Source organism: Coffea arabica, chromosome 9c (genome assembly GCF_036785885.1).
Source record: "Coffea arabica cultivar ET-39 chromosome 9c, Coffea Arabica ET-39 HiFi, whole genome shotgun sequence".
NCBI lineage: Eukaryota > Viridiplantae > Streptophyta > Magnoliopsida > Gentianales > Rubiaceae > Coffea > Coffea arabica.
The window spans coordinates 31,047,835-31,064,328 of NC_092326.1; the positions used below are offsets into that span (position 1 = coordinate 31,047,835).

The 16,494-nt window shown below is 34.7% G+C and overlaps 2 protein-coding genes across 3 annotated transcripts; both read left to right on the top strand.

Annotated features, from left to right (window-relative positions):
- Window positions 1–740: 740 nt before the first annotated feature.
- LOC113707725 (CSC1-like protein ERD4) lies at window positions 741–6,834 on the top strand. 2 transcript variants are annotated; one of them, XM_027230019.2, is made up of 6 exons: window positions 741–1,327; window positions 3,114–3,262; window positions 3,424–3,699; window positions 3,974–4,818; window positions 5,500–5,755; window positions 6,150–6,834. In XM_027230019.2, the coding sequence occupies exons 1-6, from the start codon at window positions 1,096–1,098 to the stop codon at window positions 6,525–6,527; spliced, it is 2,136 nt and encodes a 711-aa protein (XP_027085820.2). In that variant the 5' UTR covers window positions 741–1,095; the 3' UTR covers window positions 6,528–6,834. The 2 variants fall into 2 exon arrangements, with proteins under 2 accessions (XP_027085820.2, XP_027085819.2); XM_027230018.2 differs by having other exon boundaries at window positions 742–1,366.
- Window positions 6,835–14,609: 7,775 nt separating this feature from the next.
- LOC113708869 (phospholipase A1-Igamma1, chloroplastic-like) lies at window positions 14,610–16,485 on the top strand. The gene has a single exon (XM_027231538.2). It carries the CDS (start codon window positions 14,687–14,689, stop codon window positions 16,235–16,237), a length of 1,551 nt encoding a protein of 516 aa, XP_027087339.2. The 5' UTR covers window positions 14,610–14,686; the 3' UTR covers window positions 16,238–16,485.
- The last annotated feature ends 9 nt before the right edge of the window (window positions 16,486–16,494 follow it).

A 16,494-nucleotide genomic window follows, 5' to 3' on the forward strand; every position in this document is an offset into this window, starting at 1 on the left:
AAAAATTTATCCTTTTTTGAAAAAAAAAGAAGAAGTGATGCCTAGCTCTCTTCTTACACGAGATAGAAGAACCTTTTGGGTTAAACAATTACAAAATATATTTATTAAGGAAAATCATTCAAAATGTTTTTTACATTTCATCAAATGATTTTTTTTGTTCTTTACTTTTAAAATGTTAACTTTATGCCCCTTAGAAATTCAAGTTAATAAAATTTAGCTCCAACATAAAATTGCGACTATTTTTTAGCTTGAAATCATCAATTGATCCCCATGCAGTCATTTTTTATATACAAAAATGTTAGATCTCACTTTTTTAATTACAAAAATGAATATAGATTGGATTAGTTTTCACTTTTTTAGGAAAAAAATTAATATAGTTCGGATCAGATCCTACTCTTCTAGGGGCAAAAATGAATGTAGATCAAATCATTTGTTTAATTATAAATGAAATCTAACATTTTTTACCTCAGAAAAATGATCATGTGTGATTTACGTGATGAATCAAGGTAAAAAGTGATAAAAAACATGAGTTGTGATCAAATTTTATTGATTTGATTTTGTAAAGAATGTAAAGTTATCATTCTTAAAGTGAAAGATGAAAAAATTTATTTGACAAAATATGATGAGATGTTTTGAACTATTTTTTCTATTTATTACTCCCTCTACGGTTATGTAAATAGCATGAGTTTTTTCTATATAAAAAAAAAGTGTTCTGTTAAATTCTATAAAATCAGAATAAGTCGGACCCCTCTTAACTCTTTACCCCACAGGCCAGCACCAACTGAGACAAATCTCACTGTTCCACAATCATTTTCAAACTGTAATCCAGATATTTTCTTTCTTTCCTCTATAGACATGTTAGCAACACCTCAAGAAACTCAACCACCTCCAGTTTCCTTCAGTCCCTTCCTCTTCCATTACTCCTAACGGTTACTTTTCTTGCTTTCAATGCCCATTAACCTCCTCTAGACTCCCCACTCTACGACCCCAAAACGGCAAGAAACCAAACCTCCCTCCAAAACATCAACAGAACAAGAACAGTCTCTGGTAACTGGAACAGGGGTGAAAACAGACTAAAATTTCTGAGGAGCCCAGATGGAGTTTAGGGCCTTTCTGACGTCCTTAGGGACTTCTTTCGTGATATTTGTGGTGCTCATGTTCTTGTTCACCTGGCTCTCAAGAAAGCCTGCAAATTATGTGGTCTATTATCCCAACAGGATCCTCAAAGGTTTGGATCCGTTTGAGGGTAGCAAGAGGACCCGTAACCCGTTTGCATGGATCCGGGAGGCCTTGTCTTCAACTGAAGCTGATGTGATTAGAATCTCTGGTGTTGATTCTGCTGTCTACTTTGTTTTCATGAGTACTAGTATGGAATAATACTGCTCTCTCTTTTTTTTTTTTTTTTGGCTTATTTCCAGTTTTTCTCTTGTGATATTGTCATATTTATGCAGCATATTGCTCAACTTTTTGTGTTGGTATTACTACTTGTTGAATTTAATTCTCACATGGCTATTATTATTATTTTTTTCTAAAAAAAAGTTTGTATTTTTTGGTGGATTTGGTGGAAATAGTGTGGGGAAATGATTAATGGATCAGCTTTTGACTGAAGCCAACTTAACCACCTTTTTAGGATCTGTGACTTTGTTAGTGGAGTCCATAATCTGAAATTATGTATAATCAGAATTTGCTGGTGATTTCATCATTTTATTCAGTAAAGTTGCGGCATTTCAGTTTAATTTATTAGATTCAAGTTTTCGAAAGACACTGGCTTTGTTTTTTATCCTATAATTTTAGCCACTCTCACAGTACTTTAAGTTTTAATTACAGAAGTTATAAACTGTTTTGAAAATTAAAATAATTCTTTCCATCCAAAAAAGGAAAGAAGATTAAGATAATTCTTGCTTATTATATCGCCTGATTTTTGTACTGATTATGCTTGTAATTCATCTCTCCATTTTTTTGAACAGTAAAACCAAAGATTTATTGTGTTTTTATCTATCTTTCTTCTGTTAGCAAATATCAAGTTCCATACAGGCCCTAAGTGATTTGAAATTTTTTAGTGTAAGCTTTAAGATAATGCTATTTCTTGATATCTTACATATAAGTACTAATAAGATGCCTCAAGTTGAATAGACCTTCTCTTTAAACAAAAGCATCCGTTGTTTGCTTTTATTTTTTTTGTTCTGTAATGCCAGCCCCAATCATCTATTGGTAGCTAGAGAAAAATGATTGTACATTAGGATGCTGAATTTTAACTGAATTTTAAAATGGATGTGATCTCCCACAATATATCTGCAGTAAATTGTCTTGAATGGTTGTACAACCTAAGCTTTGCTTTGGTCAAAAATTTTGCTTTTAGTTTTCAAATTGGTTTAGCTTATGAGTGAAACAAGTCAAATTTCCTAGAAAATCTGAATATACTTCCAAAGATCAAAGATTACTTGAAAGAACATAGATTTATGGGGGACAAAAGGATGATTAATTCAATGGAAAGTGGAATTTCACTCCTCTGTTTTTGAATAAAAGGGGAAAGAAAAGGGGATTATACTTCGAGCATATCAATCATGAAGAACAAATGATGAGAAGTCTTGACAGATTAGAAGTTCCTCACATAAGATATCATGGAAAGGTAGGGAGACGATGCCAAATGACCAAGTAACTAAACTGGCTTGTTGTCAGGTAACATATTTCATTCACCTGAGTTCTGGATATGCCGCGATAAGTTTTCACCAAAATTGGCTGTATAATTTAGTAGTTGTCAGGTCACAGATGTGTCATCATTTTTATGCATCTTTTTCTATATCCCATGGTGTTTTGCCATTTCAAAAGCATGGTTTTATCTGGGTCTGGATGTTGAATGGAGATTACAAAAGTGAAACACGTTGATGGACTACTGTTTAACAAATTTGGAGAAGAAAATATTGAGAAATCAACAAGAAAAAGGTGTAACCTTTTCCTTTTAACAAGTCATAATGTTAGCACTAGGCTGTAAAAATTCTTTATGCTGTTTAAGAGTTTCTTGTTTATGCGAAACAAGCATTTTCTTCTGCAGTTAGCTAAAATTAACTAAATTGCTAAGCCCTCAGCTTAAACATATTGTTTTGGATTTGCAGTATTGGGAATATTGGTTCTGTCTGGCCTTGTGCTTTTACCAGTGCTGCTACCAGTTGCGGCAACAGATCATAGCTTGCACTTAACTGTTAATGAAACCAGCCAAGGGACCTTTAATGATCTTGACAAGCTGTCCATGGGCCACGTTGGAGTAAGTGGGTGTAAATTTATGTGTAGTTTCTCTTGGGGAGATAACAATAATTGGATTCTAATGATGGTTTTTCCTGTCCTTGCTTATGAAGGGATAAATGAATGTGATATTTGGTTTTTCAGCTTTTGATGTGTTTTTTGTCCTTCTTTTCATTGGTTCAGGCAAACAGTCCTCGATTGTGGGCATTTGTGACAGCTACATATTTGGCCTCTATTGTTGCATATTGCCTCTTATGGAAAGCATACAATCATGTTTCTGATTTACGAGCAGCAGCTCTGGAGTCTCCCGAGGTGAAAGCTGAGCAATTTGCTATTGTGGTAAGAGACATACCTCGACCCCCTGAAGGACAAACCAGGAAAGAACAGGTTGACTCATACTTTAAAGCAATCTACCCAGAGACTTTTTACCGATCCATGGTGGTCACAAATAACAAGAAGGTGAATTGTGTTAATGGTTTTTTCTGTTTTGATGGTTATTTGGGTAATTTCTATTAATTTTTAATCCCTTTGGCTATTTAACTGAAAGATTTTAGCAAACAGGGGTAAAACAGAAAAGAAACAAGCAACAAATTACAAATGGCAGTAGATATAGGCTGCTATAGTTTTATTATCCAAAATACTAGTGATTATTTACCTGATAATTACTGTGTTATGGCTTCTGACTCTACACTGGTTTGAGTTTCCTTTTATCTCATGATCTTGACTTCTTCAGGTTAACAAAATTTATGAAGAGCTGGAAGGTTACAAAAAGAAGCTTGCTCGTGCAGAGGCCATATTTGCAGAGTCAAAGAAGAATGGAAATCCTGAAGGGACAAGACCAACGAATAGAATTGGCTTTCTTGGTCTAATTGGTAAAAAGGTAGACTCAATAGAATATTACAATGAGAAGATCAATGAATTAATTCCAAAATTAGAAGCTGAACAAAAGGTCACTCTCAGAGAGAAACAGCAACCTTCAGCTCTGGTTTTCTTCACCAGTAGGGTAACTGCAGCTTCTGCATCACAGAGTCTACATGCTCAAATGGTGAATACATGGACAGTCTTGGATGCTCCTGAACCACGCCAGCTAATATGGACTAATCTGCCTAAGAAGTACTATGAGAGAGAAATCCGTCAGTATTTTGTGTACATTATTGTGTTCTTGACCATATTCTTTTATATGATTCCTATTGGGTTTATTTCCGCATTTACAACTCTGGAAAATTTGAAGAAACTTCTCCCATTTACAAAACCAATTGTGAAACAGAAGGTGGTTAGTACGGTGTTAGAGGCCTACTTGCCTCAGCTTGCACTCATCATATTCCTGGCTTTGCTACCAAAGTTTCTTTTGTTTCTATCCAAGACGGAGGGCATCCCTTCAGAAAGCCATGTTACTAGAGCTGCATCCGGGAAGTACTTTTACTTTACAGTGCTCAACGTGTTTATTGGTGTTACAGTGGGTTCTTCCCTTTTTGGTACGTTTAAGCAGATTGAGAAGGATCCAAATAGTATTGTTCCACTGTTAGCAACTAGCCTTCCAAAGAGTGCAACTTTCTTCTTGACTTTTGTAGCATTGAAGTAAGAGCAGCTTCCTTTTTCCTTTGCTTATTGGGCAACGTTGTTTTGTTTCTTACATGAGTCTTGTTTTCTCTTTTTCTTTTTTTTTTTAGCGTGCACCTGTAGTTTGTTTTCTTGCACGAGAGTTAGTTATCACTAATGGTCTCAGTGTTGGGCACTATTTTTGCTCCCCTATTCCTACATGCCTCCAGTAACTCTTCGTTTTGGACATATATCATTTTTGTTTTCTGCATGTTGGGCTTGCATGAAATTATCTATTGTTTGGAATGTTTTGAACATTCGTAAATTTGTCTTACTATGGATCATTATCCTATGCAGACCTAGTCGACTGAGTGCATCCTCCCTTAACTTTGGGTGGGCATGAATTTGTTGCTGCGTGTTATCTGGCCAAACCAATATTTGTTCTCAGGGCAATACATTTGGCATGACCCGTTCTTATGGACCCAAATTTTACTAGATAGTTTTATTATTGCTTATTGGTGTTCCAGTTCTATGACCTTGTCTGTGTTCTCCTCTTTTATCCTGGCCCGCGAGTACTTTTAATTTTAACCTGTAAGGATGCAATAGATGATCAAGTTCTGCATTTACATGTTGATGTGTTTACTTGTGGATAAACAATTTTTCCTTTCGTGTCCAAGAAGTTTATGTTTAACTGATTTCAAACAATCATGTTGCTCTCAGGTTCTTTGTTGGTTATGGGCTTGAGCTTTCCCAGATAGTTCCATTGATAATATACCATCTGAAGAAAAAGTACTTGTGTAAGACTGAAGCTGAAGTTAAAGAAGCTTGGGCTCCTGGAGATCTTGGATACGCTACTCGATTTCCTAATGACATGCTGATCGTTACTCTTGTGTTTTGCTATTCTGTCATAGCTCCTATAATCATTCCATTTGGAGTCGTGTACTTTGGTTTGGGATGGCTCGTTCTACGGAATCAGGTAATTGTTACTTCTAACTGTGAGCTCTCATTTTTAAAAGGTTTTCTGAACTGAACTGTCTGAAAGTGACTTTGCTTTGAAATTTTTTTTGCTAGGCAAATGGATAGTTTTTATCCTTTATTATACCATACGAATTGAGATCTGTTGTTTCATGGCAAATCATTTAAGCTTATTATTTCATACATTAATCTTGATTAGTGTCCGAATTAAGATAATGATGGTTTGTCAACTTGCAATTTAATTGTATTTGTGGGAGATTAGCTGAAGTTTTTATATAGTTGAGACTTAAAATGTTTTCATTCAGTAATTAGTCTAAGGAATGCATGCATATATTGGACTTAACCATTTTCACTGGTGAGGTTAACTTTATTCTGGCCAAATTTCTTTGACATAGGTGCTTAAAGTGTATGTTCCATCATTTGAGAGCTATGGGAGGATGTGGCCTCACATATTCATACGTATCATGAGTGCCTTGCTTTTGTATCAAGTTACAATGTTGGGCTTCCTTGGAGTCAAGAAGTTCCCCTATACTGTGCTTCTCATTCCTCTTCCAATAATATCAATCATTTTTTGCGTCGTTTGTGACAAAAAGTTCTATAGATCCTTCCAGTCGACTGCCCTCGAGGTTGCTTGCAAAGAATTGAAGGAAGTTCCTAACATGGAATCTGTCTTCAGATCTTTCATTCCACCAAGTCTGAGTGCCGAGAAATCGGACGACGATCAGTTTGAAGATGCATTATCTCAAGTTTCAAGAACAGGTTCCACTCTTTGATCCACAGTAGTCAATTCTCAGTGGATTGTGTAAATTGTGTGCCCAATACTCATCCACTTGTTTTATCATTTAGTGTAGGGAGCGTCTAGTGAATTTGCTGTGTGTATATTTTCTTGTTTAATGAACTGCTGATTAGAGTCCAGTGATTTTTCTTGTTTGTTGCTTTATGAAAATCTTTACCATATGTTCTCAGTTCTCACACAAAGAAAGCTCCATGGATCTGGAAAAGTCAGTTTCCACGAACATTGAAACCAATACCTATTTCAGATGTTGTGTTGATTGAATTTTAAAGCTGCTGATTTCTGCATCACTTATTTTAATTTTTTTAAGTCAATTTATAGGGGTATAATGAGCCTATTCGATGCAATATGCAAATGTACTCTACTATTTGAATTTGTTTATTTATTTATTTTAACGAGTCTGAAATTGTGATCCCAAGTAATTTGGCTCTAGTTTTAGTGATTTTCAGTAAGACTTTGTGGTCAATCATAGTTGTCACTATTTCAAATCCACATTCGTTTACGATGTTGGCACTGAAAAAATGTCATGTAAAATAAGAAAAATGCCATGAATAATCTTTTGCGGCATTGTTACAGGATGTGTCGCAAAAAATCAAGGTGCCATGATAAAAGTTGATGACACCCAACGTTTTGTGCCACAATTAAATTTTGAAAATTTTTTTCTAAAAAAAAGTAGAAAATTTTTGTTTCCGTGGCCTTTATTATAATGTCATGAAAAAGGGGATCCAATCAATTACCCTCTTATCATCCAAAACTAAAGATTGACCAAAACCAACAATTGCTAGCTAATTGGGCATTAGTTGATCCAAACGAAAATAGATCAGAAAACCATCAAAATTAGAAACAAAGCAAACTAAAATAGATGGTCTTTTCGCCTGAATGTACTCAAATTACAAAGCACTAATGAGCCACACCCAAGATAAGAAGCAATCACTCTCTTCATCTTTACGTCACAGCTCCTCGAATCAGTGTTTAAAATGAAGAAACGAGATAACATCCATATCAAATATGAACATCCAAAATCTCAAATCAATCAAATAATCAACTATTCCGACCATCTCATGGTTTGCAGGGGAATGGGTTTCTGTTGCAGATTAAAAGTTATAGTGTAACTTTTCATGTTACACGCTCTAATGGATTGACACATGTATCTTTTAGAGTATTATAATAATACTTTTAATTAGATTTAATTCTGGGAAAGGACACGCATCTATGCAAAAAAGTGTATAATATGAGTGTTACACATTAGCGTGTAACAAATGACGCTTAACTTTTTATGTTACACACCCTAATAGATTGACACGTGTACTTTTTAGACTATCACAATAATACCTTTAATTAGATTTAAATCTTAGAAAGGACACGTATCTATGCACGAGAACAGTGTTACACATTAGTGTGTAACAAAAGACGCCTAACTAATTTGTAATCCTTCCGATATATGTTGTTGCCAATCATCTTCTACTCTTCTTTCTTCTGTGACAAGAATTTCAAAAGAGGATATTAATGTAAAAAATCAGGGAGAAACCCTAAAGAAAAAGACAGCTGAAATCACCATTACATAAAACTCACATGCAGAGAAGTAAATCCAGATAAGTAACAAAAAATGCTGCGGAAGCATGCAATTTACTCCAACTAGAACATAGTAAGCTGTGCCCCAAGGTGATTGGTCTTGTCAAGTTTCCGACCATATATGTTGTATCCCATGGGAAATGATAAAATGGTACTCTCACTATTTATTTTATTATATAATCTAATACATAAAATCATATGATAAAATGATACTGGAAGTGCGATTAACAAAAAAATAGAGTGTGATTAATATTTTCTTTTGCGATGGTGTAATAAATAAAAGCTCTGGCATTTGAGTACTCAAGCTTTAACAGATAAACCATCAGAGTGTATTGTCCCCTATTCAAAGCACTCAGATATAATATATGTTGCCAACCCTGGATTGAACAAAATAATTTATTAAGTTTTAGCTTGAGGAAAATAATTTTTGGACAGTAGATAATTTGGAATAATTTTTTTTTAAAAAATAATATTGTACGTAGCATATTTTTTTTTGATATGATGCATGTGAAATAAAAAAAAAAGTGATTGGAAAACGTGTTGATGATGTAAGCAAATAAAACAAATTTTGGCAAATAATTCACTGTCCAAACAAACATGAAAAGTGAGGATCATATGACAAAGAAAAACGTTTCTTAAGTGCCCAGATTTCTTGTCAGGTGCAGGGTTGATTGAGTTTGGACATGAGCTTATCTTGCAAGATGCGGCTACGCCTAATCTTTGCAATGATGGGAAATAGAATTTTAGCTCTTACCATTTTAATTCCTCGTCTTTGGAGTCTTAATCAATTTGATCCCTCATTCATGGTTAAATAAATCATGTTGCGTGTACAATTTTTACCCAGTTTACTATATTATTAACCACAAGATAATTTTGCAAATAATTTTTGGTTAAATTAAATCACTCGATAATTGTACATATATTAGGGTCAGACACGGTTTTCCATAACAATTTTTTTTTTATTTGTTACCCGTTTTGTTCATTCTGACACCATACCTATGCCAAAAGAAATTTGAAAATCATGGCAAACTGAGACTGCATTTTGCTCCACAATGCAACTAACACAAATAAAACCGCATTATAGTTGAAGGTATTGGTTTTTTTTTTTTTTTTTTTTCCGAAACGATATTTGATTATATTACTTTCAAAAGATATACAAGTGCGAGCAAAAACTCGAATTGACTTTACAACCAGTGTGCTCAACACTGAGGAAACACCAATTCCCCGTCAATTGTGATGCCTAAGGCATATATGCTGATACTAGAGCTTAGATAATTTTTATCACTACTAGAGCACACTGAGGAATTTTTAGATAGTTGAAGGTATTGCTTGTTTCGACATTTTGTGTTAATTATCTTACAACTGCAGTCGAGAATTTTGAGAAAAGAAAATGCTCACTAAGAAAGAAACATAAAAGAGAGACTAAAGGCAAAAGTAAAGGAGAAGAAATTTTGGTGTAATGAGGAAAATATATTTTTTTTTTAATTTACTGAGTATAGAATAAGAGCAGTTTATAATATGCAAAAATTTTCTTGACTACACTCGGTAAGAAACTATTAAAAGAACGCTGAAACAAAAACGACGAAGTCTAGAGCGACAGTCATACAAATCAAAGAAACGTGCATTAAACTGTTGAAATACCATTCTGGATTCAGTGGTTTGGGAATATTTTCGGACCAAACCCACTCTGTACCCTTAAACTTTATCATTTCTCAATTTGTATCTTAACCTTTCAATCTTAGACACTTTACACCCCAAACTCCTAATTTTGAACACTTTATACTCTGAACACTCAACTTTGTTCCATTTAAATCCACACAATAATTATGTTCGCAAAATTAATGAGATAAAAGATGGTAAAATTAATGATATATGCTATTTTGTTCTAATTGCGACCCCTTAACTCTTTTTTAACCACTTGTACCATATTGTCAGTGATTTAAACAGCTTCAATCACTAATATTATTCGCAAAATTTACGAAATAAAAAATGGTGTAAATTAATGATAATGTGTTGTTTTATTTTGCTACAATACCGTGGCACCTTTTAACCACTTTTGGCACGTTATCATTGATTTGTTGGGTCTTTCATGCCATTAATTTTGCTAAATTCATTGATTAGAATCTGAGAGTTTAGGGTGTAAAGTGTCCAAAATTAACATTTGGGATACAAAATAAGAAAGTTGTACAAGTTCAGGAATGTAAAGTGGGGTTAGTTCAATTTTTTCTATCTTTCTAGTCATAATCACCTAAAGAAATGTCCTCAACTAAGTGCAAACTCTCATCGCGGTACGGTTCTGCATCTTGACCCAGTGATTAGATCCGAATCCTATTATAAGGATCACATCCGAGTCAAGAAGTTATAAGGATTAGATTCAGACATCATTTTTTGCGATCCACAGATATCTGATCCAATCTGCATAGCACTTTTCTATTTTTTTTGAATTTTTTTTGCACATTAAATGTACTCATTTATAATGGTCTTATCTCTTATTTCTTATTGTTATGTCTATGCTTTCTTTCAAAATAGTTTTTTTATTGTATATGATGTTAAGTTTTAAACATATTGTCATAATTACTTATGGATAAAAAAAAAATTGTAGAGGGAGTATTGAATCTTATAATGAAAGTTAGTACAATGAAAGAAAAGAATTGGAGTAAAAGAAAAGAATAATGAAAGTTAGTAGAATATATCACTTATAATTTGGACTAAAAACATATATGTTAGTACAACATATCACTTATGTGATATTTTTGAAATCCTAATACAATTAAATTTCATTTTATCTTTGAAATTAATTTTTTAACAAAAAATTTAGGCCATGTTTCCGGACACCATTTTTTAATATTTGAACTTTTTTTTTTCTTTTGCTAAGTAAGTTGTGAAAAAAATTCTTTTTAACAAATGCATCCCAACTAATATGCTATTTATAAAACTAAGCAAAAAGGTCCATTTAAATGACTTATGAATTGGATATAATGTGTTACGGTGAGACGTGGTTAGAGCTTTTGGATAAAAAAATTGTAATGTCCCATATTGATTGGGAAAGAGGGAAAGGAAATGTGTATAATGTCCAGCCCATCGAGTCACTAATAATTTTGAATTAACCATTTTGAACCCGTGGTTTTAACTCAATTAAGTATTGGGCCAGTTGGCGGGTGTGGGGCATTACAAATGGTATCAAAGCAAATCTCGCATGGTTTCTACGTGGGGTGAGATTGGGGCCAAGTGGTGTAGTTCCAACTATGCAAGGAAGATTAAGTGCTGTGTTGGACTAAGTGTCATGTTCAACAGGGGTTATCTCTACAACCTATGGGACTAAGTGCCACGTTAGATGAGAGTTACCTCTAGAGCCCGTACGAATCACCTCTAAAATCCGTGCATGACTAAATGGATAGTTGAACTGTAATAGGTTTTGCGATAATGCAAAGTTCTAAAGGTGGAGAGAGTGTAATATCCCACATCGACTGAAAAAGAGAAAAAGGAAGGTATATAAAGTATGACCCGTCGGGTTACTAATAATTTGGAATTAACCGTTTTGAACCTGTGATTTCAACTCAAAAAAGGTATTAGGCCAGTCAAGCAGGTGCAGGGCGTTATAGAAATATTTGTAAAATGTGATTTTCTTTTTCTCTTACACCCACTTAGGAATTGTAGACTTGTCAAAATTATTATAATCTTTTCATAATATTAAGGGAAGTAAGTGTAATTTTTAAAATCTCAAAGGAAGGTGGCTGCAATTATCAGAAATCTCAAGTGAGGTTTATGAAATTAACCCTTTCAATTGCTCCAATTGATGATGATAGAGATGGCTGTAATTTTTTTTAATAGAAAAGTTTTAGCTTTGTGCAAGAGATTGCCTTCTGATTCAAGGAAGAATTCACATCTTCTCCCTCCCGGAGAATAGTTAAATCAATCTCCTCAGCTGGTGAACTTCTTCTTTCTGTCAGATTGAAAGAAAGTTAGCCAACCAAGTGCAATATTACATTTCACACCTAAGGAGGGTACAACTTAACCATGAGAAATCAACTACCATATATTGGCATTCCAAGAGGTTTTCACAGATGTGAACCACCAACCCAAAGGCTGGTGTCCCGAACCAAAGGATTAAGGGTTGGTGGGGTGGGAGGTCAAGAGTTCAAATCTTATCTTCCACTAATTGTCACAATATGCTGGTTTACTTGAAAAAATCTATATGAGTGCGTAGTGTATCCGTCTGATTCGGTGATGGTTTAGTCCCCTTCGAATTACTTTTGGACCTTTTCAGGTCCCTCCTCCTAGTATAGAATAGTATAGGTCTAAAAGATTTTCATAGATGTGATAGATTCAAAAAATAGAAAAGTGTGTGTACTTGCATAAAATAGCTTGACGCACGTCGATTGATGTGGTGTTTCCATAGAATGTATTTCAAAGCGATTTTTGTACATGTTCCACGTTAACTAAAGTATTCCCGTCCACCATGCAAACCAAAACACCAAACCCAATCCTTCCAAAACGTCAAACACCACAGCACCCTACCCATCTACATGACCATGTGTAATCTCATGCGTATTCTTTTTTTTTTTTTTTTTTTTTTTTTTTTTTTTTTTTCTGAAAACGATAATTATTGTATAACCTATTTATTCTAAATTACAGGAGAGGGGAAGCTGAAAGAGGTTGTATTTGAGACTAGCAGGTACACAGATTTTACTAGATCAAGGAATTACTTTGGCACAACTCTTGAATTTTTTTTGCTGCAGGTGAAATTTGAACCCCCACCTACAACTCAAGAAGAGACTTAAAGACCCTCAGCTCAGTGGTTAACCTCATGCATATTCAATACTCCACACTTCTTCATTCAACAAACACACTTCAAGCAAACCACTCACAGTCACAGCTAGAACCAAAACAAAATAGGGCACAGCAACAAGTTTCACACCTAAAGAAGGTATAAGTTAACTATGAGAAGGCAGGCAACTCGCATAATTTGGCAAGTAATTTAAAAATTTATAGTTTTTAAATTAAGAATAGAAGGGTAAATATTCTCCCATAAACGACCAAAAATTTTAGTACACTATTGGGGCCAGGCATAAACGAATCAAGTCCTTAATGAAATAGCAATAGTTAAGATTCAATTCAATTTGAGTTTAACGAGTTCGAATCAAGTTTCAATAATATTTAAGATTTGATAAAGTTAGTTAGGGTTCATATAGATTCGACTCATTAAGGCTAGAATAAAGTTTGATATATACAAAAATTATATATGTATTATTTATAAAGTAGTACTAAAACTAAAAAGAAAAAAATTGGAGCTTTCTAAATGAATTCGAGCCCATAACATAGGAGCAAATCGAACTCAACCTCAAATCTTAGGTTTGTCTACCATTCGAGTTCAGGAACAAAATTTAAAACCGAACCCATCGGCCTAAAAATTTGATCTAATTTGATTCATTTCCAATAGGTTGAGGTAGTATTTCGGCATAGTGAACTCGAAATGATGTGTCATTTGGAGATTATTTGAAAAAATTTATTTAAAATAATACTGTTGCAATTTTTGTGACTGACATATTTGAAAAAGATAATTAAAAATTATATTTATAAAGCAAGTGGAATAATATTTGAATTTTTTTTTTCTTTTTTGCAAATTTCTTCGCTGAAGTACGGTCGGTTACGTAATTGGGACTATTTCAAACCCAAAAGCAGACTAGTAATTTCGTCAGCAGGAGATCTGCTCTTGACTGTTGTGATTCAAACAGTAGACTACTCGTCCGCACGCGGCAGTCAAGGCCCATTATCTAACTTTGAAGTGTTGAAAAGATTTAGAGCGACCAATTGACTCTTTATTATTCAGTACAATTGTCAAGATGAAATAGTCTTTTTTTTTTCTTTTTTTTGCCAAACACGGGAACAGAGTCAAGATGAAATAGTCATAATGGTAGTGAAAAGAGTAGTAGTTTTGAAATCTCTTTCTCATTCGTAAGTTCCCTTCTGTATTCTGTTGATAATTCGGCTGAAAAGAGCAAGAAACATGTTTTAAGATATCACGTTGCAATCGTGGCTGTATATTCAAAAAAAAGAAAGAAAAAAAAAAGCTAACTAAGAATAAACGTAAAATTTTCTATTTCACGTTTTGCGCTAATTTCTAAAATTTTTAACAATGGTGAATATGCTCCGTGAATGTTTACAATATACAACAATAGCATATATTCATAATATACGAGAATAGCATTACAAGTGATATTACATATGACGAGAAAGTATAAATTAATAATAAGATTAGATTGAAATAGAATATTAGATAGAAGTTATAGTCATAAAAATTTTCAAACTAATTTAAATAATGTGAAACAAAATATTTTAATATTTTACTTTTCAAAGTTTCAACGACTCTTTATCTCCTTTGAGAAAAGTTCAACCATTAAAATTGGGAAGTCTTGACCAAAATTGGCATACCGAGTAAGATTAGCTTGCCTGCCTGCCACAGGCCTTGCTATAAATATCTTTGCTAATAAATATCAAGTTCAAAATCTCTTTCTAACTCCGAACTTAACCTGCTTGGCAATCAAGAACCAAATCATCAGAGCAACCATGAAAGCAATACACAGCCTTCATCAGAATCTCCCAGCTACAAATCTTCCCAACCCCTACAGGCTTCCATTGAGAATTGAATCCTATCAAGATTTCAAGATTGAAGCCCGGCCACGCCAAAAGCCTCCCAACAGGGCAGTTCGGCTAGCTGAATCATGGTCAAGTTCGTTACAGCTCCAGATTGAAACAGCAATTCATAAGAGCCTTGGCCATTCCAATAAACACAACAATCTTGCGAACATTGAAGACATGCAAAACACACCAACCATGTCACCTAAGGAAGACATATCAGAAAAATGGCAGGAAATCCATGGTTCTAGTGAATGGGATACTCTCATTGATCCATTGCATCCATGGCTTCGTAGGGAGATAATCAAATACGGAGAATTCGCGCAAGCAACGTATGATGCTTTCGATTTTGATCCCTTCTCGGAGTATTGCGGGAGCTGTAGATATAATCGTCATAAAATTTTTGACAAGTTAGGCCTTAGCAAGAGCGGCTATAAGGTTAGTGCATACATTTATGCCATGTCACAGATAGACTTGCCTCGATGGCTCGAGAGGTCGCAGTTGGTCGATACATGGAGCAAAGATTCAAACTGGATGGGGTTTGTAGCTGTAAGTGATGATGAAGAGTCTAAAAGAATTGGAAGAAGAGACATTGTGGTGGCTTGGCGTGGAACTGTAGCAGCAACAGAGTGGTACGAGGATTTTCAGCGAAAACTGCAGCCTATAGGGGAGGGAGATGCCAAAGTCGAACATGGATTTCTTAGCATTTACACATCCAAGTGTGATTTCACTAGGTACAACAAGTCTAGTGCATCGGAGCAAGTCATGAAAGAAGTGAGAAATCTCGTGCATTTCTATAAAAGCAGGGGCGAAGAAGTTAGTCTTACCATAACTGGACACAGTCTAGGTGGTGCATTGGCTCTCCTCAATGCCTACGAGGCTGCAGCTTCCTTTCCAGGCCTCCCAGTTAGTGTCATATCCTTTGGTGCGCCTCGAGTTGGTAATATTGCTTTCAGAGATGAACTTTACCAAATGGGCGTTAAGACTTTACGAGTCACCATAAGGCAAGATTTCGTGCCTCGAATGCCTGGAATAGTTTTTAATGAAAGCTTGCAAAGGTTTGATGATTTGACCGGGACCTTAGAGTGGATTTATACACATGTTGGAGTAGAATTGAAGCTTGATATCAGGTCTTCACCTTACCTAAAAAGGGGGTTCAACCTGATGGGGTTTCATATGCTTGAGACATATCTTCATCTTGTGGATGGATTCCTTAGCACAACCTCAACATATCGATCTGATGCCAGAAGGGATGCAGCATTGGTTAACAAAGCTTGTGATATGCTAATTGATGAACTCAGAATTCCTCCCAGTTGGTATCAATTGGCCAACAAAGGTTTGCAATGCAATGCTCATGGGAGGTGGGTAAAGCCCAAAAGGGATCCTGAAGATATACCATCACCTACTGTGGAATTGCATAGCCAGAACCATGTATTTGACGTGCAAACGCATTATGCACTTGAACCATTGTTTGCTTCCTGAGGTTTGAATTACATATATTGAATAGAGAGATGTGACCATAGATTAAGATAAAGTAGCTCTAAGGTGAACAGAGCAGAGGAAAAGAAGTATTTAGAAAAAGAGAGTTGAATAGTCATTAATTAGGCTGCTGTAACTTTATACTATTGTATAATAACTCCAGAACAGCACAGCGCAACGATGTTCAGCAGAAAATTCTTTGGCATAGATATCTGGAATGAGAATATCTCAAAAAATTTCTTTGGTATAGATATCTGGAT